Here is a 10,552-nt window from a genome sequence, read left to right as displayed (position 1 = left end):
CAAAGTAGTGATGCCTCCATGAAGGTCAATGACTGCCACAACCGCGGCTATCGCTGGTCACAGCACCAGGCCAAGACATGTTTTTCACCCAGCTCCACACCACCTCAGCCGCACATCATCCCGCATTGGCATCGGCAAGCCCACCAAACATCACCATCATCAAAGCAGCCCATCGACGAAGAAGCACCAAGATCTGCCACACCCAACCACACCTCGCGGATACCACCCACGACCAAAGACCAGATCCGCATCACGCACCGCCGAAACACACTTCCTCGTTGCCATGGGCCTCTGATCCGCGCAACCCCACACCCCCACAGATGTCCACGTGATGCGAGGCTGCGCAAACACCCGCCGGTCGCGCCCCTCGCGGCCGAAGGCGCCGCTCGAGCGTCGTACTGGACGCTCAAGCCCTCCACCAGGGGCTCCGCCAGGGCAGCAATGCCGCCTGAGCACAAGCACCATGGCAGTCCTCCACCACGCCGCAGGAGGCCACCACCGCTGCCACCACCGCCGAACAAACCACATCACAACCTTGGTAGCCGCTCGCACCTCTCGGAGGCCACTTCGGTCCACCCTCCATGTAGTCCAGCAGATCGCCCATGAGACCACCTCCCACACCTCCCCGAGCCTCTGAGCCGCGCCCAAGCGCGAGATCCACACTACCCGAAGACCATCCGCGCCCTCGTTGCGCCCTGCGCATGCTCGTTGCGCCATCATGCGGAGCAACACATGGCCTCCCACCGTGACCACCACGTGCCACCCCACAACCAAACTTTAGCTGCAACTCACCTCAGTGTTGCCTCGCTGCTGCCTCACTTCGTGAACCGCATCCCACCGCGGCTCCTCCGCGCCGCCTTGTTCCTTAGTGAGCCAAGGCCGCAACCTGACTCCACCCGAGCCCCACAATCGTTGCTGCGCGCACCCATGGAGCTTATTCCCTCGCCGGTGCTTGAGGCCACCAGATACGTCGTCGTTGTGCCGCCAAACAGCCCCGTCGATGTTGCGTGCAACCTGTGGAGAGGCCACCAGATTTGCCGTCGATGCACGCGCCAAACATCCCCACCGCCGCTAAACGCAACCCGTGGAGCTCATCTCCTCGCTGGTGCTTGAGACCACCAGATCCGTCGTTGTTGCGTCTCCAAACGGCCCCATCGTCGCCGACACCATCGGGCTTTGCCCGACGATGCCCTCTCGCGGCGATGATGGGGGAGGAGGAGGAGGGAAGGTCCTCGCTGGCGGGATCTGGGGCGCTCCAATGCAGCTCGTAGTGCCGCACGGGAGCGAGAGGGAAAGCCAATACATGAGCTGTTGGAACTTAGTTCTCACAACTTTGGTCGTAGAGAGGACACACGATGTTGAATTTTAGTTACAAAGTGTTAGCACAATGTACGTTATGTGCATGAGTGGATTTTTTTTGTGCTTAAAATGGTTAAATTTCTAATATAAACAACATTTGGTATGTAGAAGACACAAATGGTGAGAACAATGTTGACGTCTGGTCTATTAAAGAAAAGATGAGAGAGGGGTGCAATTTAGCAATTAGCAACGCCATGCAAGCAGTGGCGAGCTTCAACAGGCTGAAACCTATCCTTTAGTATTTTTATTTCACCTAAATATACCACTTAACAATTATACCAATGTGTTTAACATGTTAATTACAATGCATTTGCTAATTAGAATTGGAAACTTGATGTTTTAAGCCACCCTTCAGTTCCATACTAGATTCGCTAGTGATGCAAGGTCTTAAATTGCATTTTTTTGCGCATGACCATACGATCCGAACTATAGCTGCGTTAGCTATCCGTGAGAATAGTGTTTTAAAGTACCCCTCCGTCCCAAAATAACTGTCTCAAGCTTAGTACAAATTTGTACTAGAGCTAGTACAAAGTTGAGACACTTATTTTAAGACGGAGGGAGTATTGAGACACTTATTTTAAGACGGAGGGAGTAATAAGTAATACTCCCTCTGTCCTAAAAATAACTGTCTCAACTTTGTACTAGATTTAGTACAAAATTGTACAAAGCTCACGATATTTATTTTGAGACGGAGGGAGTATGAAAAAGACAAGCCTACTAGTAAAGACCAAAGAGAATCCATCATTCAGCTAATTAGCCTATGGATACATGATTTATTATTTCTTTCCTAATTGCGCTATCGTGAGTGTTTGTGGGAGTCGCTTTCAAGCACGCGCGAGCAATGCCGAAGCTCCAAGATAACTGATAAAAAAAAATGGACATTGCTCCCTCTATGAACTAATATAAGACAATGATCTAATATGTGTTATATTACTTTAGAGAGGAGTACATTATTATTAGGGTTTATTTTCTTCATGTTATATAGTTATATACATGGTCGCTATGTATTAAATTTACGTGCACAAACGATCACAGGCTATTTTGTCTCTTGTACATTCACAAGGTAATAGCTTTAGCTATAGTTGATAGCGAGCTATGCAAAATATGTTCAATTATGTGACACTATAGCGTCATAGCTAGGATATAGTGTTACAAAGTGCCATAGCTTCGCTTAGCAATTTAAATCCTCGATCTAATGCAACAATTATGAATCAGTGAAGTATCAAGCAAATAACCGCTTCAATACATGTCCATGCATGCGAAATATACTAGTGCACCATGTACTCCAAAGAGGAGTAGTAATTTTAAATTTCCTTGTGCTAACTTCTTAGGTCAAGTTATGCCCTAAACTTTAAGTTTCAGAAAAATAACAAGACCAACAATGCTTCATAAAATAGTTACCACTTTAGGATAATGCCCATATCCAAGTGTTTTTTTTTCCCGATGCATAGTGTTTAAATTTGGTGCAGTGTGTCAACAGTGCGTGCAGTCGGTCAGCCCCACCAATTCAATGGGCAATAATTCCGGCTTTGCATGGACCAAGCCCACACACCCATCCGTCCTCTCTCTCTCTCTTCTCGTCGGAGGCAAAAGTTAGACTAATGGCCGTAGTGGTTGGTGCAAGTCGCTAGAGGAGAGAGAGAAGATAGGGATAGGTAGAGAGAGAGACTGCGTGTGAGTGTGTGTGCGTGGGGAAGAGAGAGAAGAGAGAGAGAGAGAGAGGAGAGAGAAGGACACAGACAGACGCAAGCGATAGAATTAAACAAACAAAAGCAGCCGTAGAAAAAAAGCGTAGCCAAACCAGAACCAAACCCCAAGGAGGCCAAGAAGAGGACGGCAGCAGCAGCAGCAGCCATGCCGAGGTCGCCGTCGCCGGAGCCGGAGAGGAGCTACCCCGCGCGCCGGAGGGGAGGAGGCGGGAACCACGTCCTCTCGTCGCGCTGCCGCTCGCCGTCGCCGCCGCCGCGCCGGTCGCTCCGCCCGCGCCGCGCCGCCGCCGCGTCCTCTCGCCCGCTCGTCGACGACTTCTTCCCTTTCCCCTCGTCGCCCTCATCGTCTCCGCCACGCCCCCAGCACCGGAGGGCGCCGTCGCACGAGCCCTCCAGCTCCGACTCCGACGGAGGCGGCGTGGCTGGCTCCTCCGCCTCCGACCGCCGCCGGCGCAAGCTTAAGCTCGTCGTCAAGCTCTCCCAGCTTCCTCCGGACCAGCACCACCGACGGGCCCCACCTCCCCCTCCTTACTCGGACTCATCCGAGGGGGAGGAGCGGCCGGCTGGCGGAGGCGAGGAGCAGGTCAAGCCGCCCAAGAAGCGCCGGATCGAGTCGCGCGACGACAGATCTCGCAGTCGCGAGGTGAAACATGCTGCCCGATTCGTCTTCGGCCTCGTCTTTACTTCACTCCGCAGCTGGCTGTAACACGAGATCTGCTCTTATTTTAGGTTGCTGGGAGGAGCGACGCTGCCAGCGCGCCGCGGACGAAGCGGCTTCCGGTGCCAGGTTCGATTTCTCTGTGTTTTTGCTGATCTCTTCATTTTCAGTGACGGGATTACGATATTTGAGCGCCTTTTCCCGAAGAAATGAAATTGTTTCTTCTTTTTTCTTTTGGTTTTTGCCGATGGATTTAGGGATGGCAAGGACAACGCCGTTGCCGGACCGGCAGGCGCTGGATATGATTCTTGACAAGCTGCAGAAGTGCGTGCTTTACATCTTTTGCACGGTTATGCCAAGTGTTTTTCTTTTCATGATTTGAAGAGCTCGATTTCTTATGCTGCTGTTTGATGATTCTTCAGGAAGGATACGTACGGTGTGTTTGCTGAGCCGGTGGATCTGGAGGAGGTGAGGGTGTTTGTTCCTGCGTCATGCTTGTTGTAGATGCTAATCTGACATACGGCTGGTATTGAGTGTTGATGATGCCATGGTTGTTTTGATTGGCGCAGTTGCCTGACTACAATGATGTGATTGAGCACCCGATGGACTTCGGCACCGTCAAGAGGAAGCTTGCTAGGAATGTATATCGCTCATTCGAGCAATTCGAGGTTAGAATTAATGTTTCTGTCGTATATGTAGTTAGCGCTGCCAATGGGAGTCGCCATTCGTTGATCTGTTGCTAAAATGGGTGTTGTTGGGGATGCACATCTTTTGTTCGAGCAATTCGAGGTTGCAATTAATATTTTGTCGTATATGTAGCCAGCGTTGCCAATCGGGGGTCGCTATTCGTTGATTTGTTGCTAAAGTGGATGTTGTAGTTGCGGATGCATATTGCTGTTTCGAGCAATTTGAGGTTATAATTAATATCTTGTCGTATATGTAGCTAGTGCTGCCAATGAGGAGTTGTCATTCGTTGATTTCTTGATAAAGTGGATGTTGTAGTTGGGGATGCATAATACTGGTTTGAGCAATTTGAGGTTGGAATTAATATTTTGTCGGATATGTAGCTAGTGCTGCCAATGGGGAGTCGCCATTCGTTGATTTGTTGCTAAAGTGGATGTTGTAGTTGGGGATGCATGTCTCTCGTTCGAGCAATTCGAGGTTAGAATTAATATTTTGTCGCATATGTAGCTAGTGCTGCTAGGAATGCATGTCGGTCCTCGAGCAATTCGAGGTTAGAATTAATGTTTTGTCGTATATGTAGCCAGCGCTGCTAATGGGGAGTTGCCATTTGTTGATTTGTCGCTAAAGTGGATGTTGTAGTTGGGGATGGCGGGTCATTTCAGTTCATACTGTATTTTTCTGGGAGTGAATTTCACCTACAAGGACCAGTCCAATGCTAGAAGCAACCTTTGAACATGTTCTCGTTACCTTGGATGCCAACTTATCTCCTCTCTCGAAACGCTAGCATGAACTTTTTCACGAGGCCCAACAAATGCAGCAACATAGCGTGTACTAACTAGTTTATCACATGCTTATGCTGACATTCCTATGATTAATTGTTTGTTTGCCTGTAATTTGTGCACATAATGAAGATGGTTAGATCTTGCACGTAACTCTTGCATTAGAGATCCACGCTAAAGTTTGTGCTAGTGATTATACTATCCCACCCTTAGAAGAAATTGACGTTGTTTCTAATATAATTTATATTTAACATTCACTGGTCATATTTGAGTATTGTAGGTTTGTCACAATTACTGCATGCCTTACTGATAATAATAGGTGAGCAGTTGATGACATTCTTCTTTAAATCGCAGGATGATGTCTTCTTAATTTGCAGCAATGCAATGGTGTACAATGCGCCTGATACGGTTTACTTCAGACAGGTATATTAGCAGCAGCCTTTCTGAAAAAATGATGCACTTACAGCACTTATGCTTCAATGTTTTGTGCTATGCTTATTTATGCAGGCCCATTCCATACAAGAGCTGGCAAGAAAGAAGTTTCAAGAACTTAGAGATGAGGGCATACCTACAGAAAACCAAGTAAAGAGTGAACAGAAAGTTGGACCTATTCCGTGCAACAGAGGACCAATTAAGAAGCCTGTTTTGAGGTATTCAGATGATGATCTAGACTTCTTGACCCGCAAAGAGCAAATTAAGAGACCAAATGCAAAAATTTCTGGAGCTGACATAAGCTTCAAAGATCAAGTGAAGAAACCCATCTCTAGGAATTCAGAGAACACTTCAAGTTCTTCATTCCACAAAGAGCGAGTTAAGAAGCCAATTTTCAGAAATTCAGAGAACAATTTGAGTTCCTCATTCCATGGAGAGCAAGTTAAGAAATCCATATCGAGAAATTCGGAGGATGATCGAAGTTCTTCAATCCACCAAGTGAAAGTTAGAAAAGCCATTTCAAGAAATTCGGAGGATGATCGAAGCCCCTCATTCCAACAAGGGCAAGTTAGGAAAGCCATTTCAAGAAGTTCAGAAAATGACCGAAGTTCCTCTTTCCCCCAACAGCAAGTCAATAAACCTACTTCCAGGAGTTCAAAAGATGTTTTGTCATCCCAGAAGAAACACATTGGGAAGCCAGTTTGCAGAAATGGAGAAGATCCAGATTGCTCATTCGACAAAGAACCATCTGAGAATCCTGGCAGTGCGAATGGAGAAGATTTAGGCTTATCCCCGGAAAAACTCGTTGAGGAGCCCAGTTGCAGATACATAGATGACATGGACCACTCCCACCAAACAGAGTCGGCTAAGGAGCCTTTTTGCAGAGATGGACAAGATGATCTAGGCGACTCCTGCAATGAAGAGATTGCTAAGCCATTTTGTTTGAATAGCCAAGACGCATTGGGTTCAAATGTCTCTCCTCCAACCATTGTTTCTGCAGGAGATGGCTCTGATGGCTTAAGCGTGTCACAGGCTAATGGTGCTGAGCCCCCAGAATGTACTCCCGCCGATGGGTGTTCCGACAAAGACATCAGTTCTCCAGTGGATGAGGTCAGGTCTGAGAAGAATGACGATACTTCAGGTATCATCTTCCTCTCGCTGAATCAGCTCCTCTACTTAAATTGTTCTGTTAGTTAAAGACCTACTAGCCACACTATTTTATGTAATAGGGAGGTTATGCCTTACAGTTTTGAAGACGAAAAGTCCTGAACTTTGTAAAGTCACTAGAATGCATCGATCAGCAAACAACGGATGCCCACTAAAAGGAAATGTTAATATATCCGATGCTTGTTTCTTCAGTGCTGTATGTGTGGGGTTTCTCTGAGTCATTTTGGTGGTGAATTAGTAGTTTGGTACTCAAAATGCTTAATGATGACCTATATATCTTGTTAATTTCGCTGAGATGAATATCTTGCAGTTCCATTTTAGGTGGAGGAAGTTCATTTGATTACTACGATATAACCAAGTGCTCATATGACCCTACTGACATACCTTATTTCTGCTTTGCTTTTCAGCCCTAGATTATTCAGCAAAGCCCAGCCACAAGCCATTTGTGGTAGACGAGACTAGACGAAAAACTTACCATGAACCTGAAGACCAGCCTTCATCAGATTCTGAACTAATTTTTGATGTCTTCTGTGCGGAGCCAAAAGAGCTAATAAGTGTATGTGAACACCACTGGTTAAATCAAATCTAATTTTATACTTCACAGTTTCTTTTGCTGGTTAGTTCACATGGTTAGATTTTTCATCCTTACAGGTTGGACTTCATGCTGAGCACTCCTATGCAAGAAGTTTGGCTCGTTTTGCTGGTTCACTTGGTGCCCAAGGTTGGAGAATTGCTTCTGAGCGTATTCAGCAGACATTACCCACTGAAGTGAGGTTTGGACGTGGCTGGGTTGAAGAATATGAGCCACCATTGCCACCTATTCTAGTTATGCAAGACCAGTTACGCAGTCAGGTTAGCTCTGATACGAATATGCAAAGGAATGCTTCAGTGCCTAGAGATAATGAAAGGCTCAGACCAACAGAAAGCATTACTTCAAAGGATATGAGTTTGAGTCTACTTAATCGGATAACCACAGTTAATAACGTAATTGGTGTGACTGGTTCACTTGAGAGTCCAGAACTTAAGCCAAAATTATTTGGTGTTACTGGTGAACCCCAGCACAGGAACACTGATGCCTTACCACTGCACGATAAACATAGAGCATCTAGAAATGCTGTGAAGACGAAAAGAGCAACCAATGATCAAGTTAGGAAAGGCAGACACTCCTCCAATGCCTGCCCTCCTGAAGTGCAACCACAGAGGTCTGAATGTTCAAAAGGAGCTTCGTCTAGTGTGCTTGATGTGCCTGCTGTGAACAAAATGGCTAGCCACCGACCTTTTTTCCAACCGCCAGAAGCAGTCAGAGCTCATCAAATGAAAAAAAGCGACTCGTCTCAAAGTGCTCAGTGCATGAAAGGTCCTGGTGTTCATGATATGCTTTCCCCAAACAATAGTATTGGGCATCCTAAACCCTTTTTCCAATCTCAGGAACCAGTTGCACCACAGCCCAAAAATGAAGCTACATGGGTGTACCATGGAAGACCCGGTGATGCAAAGTTTGGAACTTCTGAGAAAAGCAGACAAACGAGCAACATTGGATTCATTACTAAAAATGAACCGGTAAATGCCAACGGCTTTGCCATGAATGCGAGCGCACAGAATAATATTATTGACCATGCAAAGTCAATGTTAGCAGTACCTGGCCAAGTAAGCGTACCAAACCGAGGGTTTGATGCTTCCAGGAACATTTTCTCAGCATTTCCAACAGCTGTTAGGGAGAACCAGGGCATTCCGTCTGCTCCAGTAGCTCAATCTTGGATCTCATTTGGTGCTTCATCAGAGAACAAACCAACCATAGTGAGTCCAAATTTTCATGACGGCAACTCTGGCTGGAAAATGCCATTTGCAAATGTCCGAACTTGTGATGAAACGAAGATGAGTGCTGTTCCTCAGTTCTTTAGACAACCTGTTCAGGTTGCTAGAGAAAGTCCAGGTCAAAACAAGGGCTTGGTGATATTTCCGCAGTTGGTCCAGACAGATTTCTCAAGATCACAGGGCCAATCACAATGGCAAGGGTTGGTTCCTCACATGCAACAGAAGCCAAACAAGGATATGCTCCGTCCAGACTTGAACATTGGGTTTCCCTCTCCAGGTTCACCACCAGCTCGACAGTCTTCAGGCATCAATTTGGAAGCACAACAGCCAGATCTTGCCTTGCAGTTATAAGCAGGGAGTGGGTAATGAACATGTGACTGCAAGATCGGATGTCAGACACAGAAATGTGAAGCATCTAAGGACTTGTGGACCCGGGCCACAAAATTGGGCAACAGCAGAAATGGGACGTCCATGAGTGGATACACACAAATTTGGGGATCACAGGTCATGTCGTAGACCGATCCTACCTGTGCAAGATATCAGTATTATGGATGGATGAGCACTGCTCGAAATCATATCATATCTACGGGTCCATTTTGTTTGGTACGGGAGTTCAGCATTTGGAGAAATGCTGTGGTGGGGTATATGTTGGTAGCATGCCTATGATCTGAAAGCCTGCCCAGGCTCTTCTGACCACACAATAGCATTCTGCGGTGGAAATTTTTGCACCAGAATTTAGGAGACGTCCTCAGTAGTTAGACTGTTTGGTCATCCCTATGTTAATGCCCATGTCACATTGTATGTTTGTTGTAAATGGTTCAGCATTGAATAGATTGTTAGACTAGATCAGCCACCTTTGCTCCTTTCTCTGAATGAAATTGATCCCCCTTCATGCTGTGCGCCAGGAATCTAGTTCCATGGTCCATTCAGTTAGTGGTATGCTGAATGAAAGATGTTAGTACTTGGGTCAAGCAAGATCCACATATACTCCAAACTATTGCATTTGGTGCAAAATATTGTCATACCAAGGAGCAAGGGCACATGTATTTTGTTCTTGCAAGGATTTGGCAGCCATCCTGAAGTTGTGACGTTTGTGAATTGTGATTTCGTCAGATCTTTACATGGTTCACCGCTTGTATTGAGTAGTGTTGAGCGGCTAAAAGGATATGTACGCCTGAAGATTGAAGACACGGTTGGTAACCTGACCCTCAACATTTTATATGGAACGATCACAATGACTCCTTGGAAACTGAATTGACTAAATTTATGTAAATTTACATCTTACAGTAGCTGATTTGGTTCGTAGTCGTACCAAACCATAGGTGAATTTGTCAGTATTCACTGCCACCCTATTTTTTCTTAAAAGGATGCAAAAGATCTGTGTCATCTCATTAATTAGGACGAGAAATACATTGTTTTAAGGGACATGACCACAAAGCCTCGGCTGAAACCCAAAGGCTCGCCTTGAAACTTGATCTTGTAGAAAACCCTTGACGTAAGAGCAAGTACAATATAGCTGAGTCAGTTGGTTATAAGGAATAAACTAATATATTTTTGTTTAGTTAGAGGAAAGAGAAGAGGAGAGAGAAGGTAAGCGGGCTCTTAGCTAAGAGCCAGCTCTAGCACGTGTTCTTAGGAATTTTGTGAATATGAAAGGTGGATCATATAATGAAGAAGTAGTACACTTTTACAATGAACTATTGTACATGTTGGCTATAAGATGTGCTATAAATGACATGAGAATGACTTATAGTGAGCAGCTGGCTATACTATTGTACTTGCTCTAAGGCTGGCCATAGTGGGGGTATCATAGCTAGTATCATAGTCTTGAGACTAGCAAACATGATGATGTGGCAAGTAATTAAAGAGAGAGAGGGGGTTAGAGTAACATAGGTAGATACCGTATCATGTTAAATGCTATGCTACTATGTGTCATGCATGTCAATAAA

General features: G+C 45.9%; 1 protein-coding gene across 1 annotated transcript; it reads left to right on the top strand.

The window, feature by feature from the left end:
- The first annotated feature begins 3,095 nt into the window (after positions 1 to 3,095).
- LOC123425917 lies at positions 3,096 to 9,701 on the top strand. Its single transcript, XM_045109680.1, has 9 exons — positions 3,096 to 3,711; positions 3,798 to 3,855; positions 3,984 to 4,050; positions 4,149 to 4,194; positions 4,296 to 4,394; positions 5,544 to 5,612; positions 5,697 to 6,762; positions 7,196 to 7,344; positions 7,440 to 9,701. The coding sequence occupies exons 1-9, from the start codon at positions 3,214 to 3,216 to the stop codon at positions 8,952 to 8,954; spliced, it is 3,567 nt and encodes a 1,188-aa protein (XP_044965615.1). The 5' UTR covers positions 3,096 to 3,213; the 3' UTR covers positions 8,955 to 9,701.
- The last annotated feature ends 851 nt before the right edge of the window (positions 9,702 to 10,552 follow it).

This window comes from Hordeum vulgare, chromosome 2H, assembly GCF_904849725.1.
Source record: "Hordeum vulgare subsp. vulgare chromosome 2H, MorexV3_pseudomolecules_assembly, whole genome shotgun sequence".
NCBI classification, from domain to species: Eukaryota; Viridiplantae; Streptophyta; class Magnoliopsida; order Poales; family Poaceae; genus Hordeum; species Hordeum vulgare.
The sequence above is the reverse complement of the archived record's forward strand: the minus strand, read 5'-3'. Positions and strand labels throughout refer to the sequence as shown.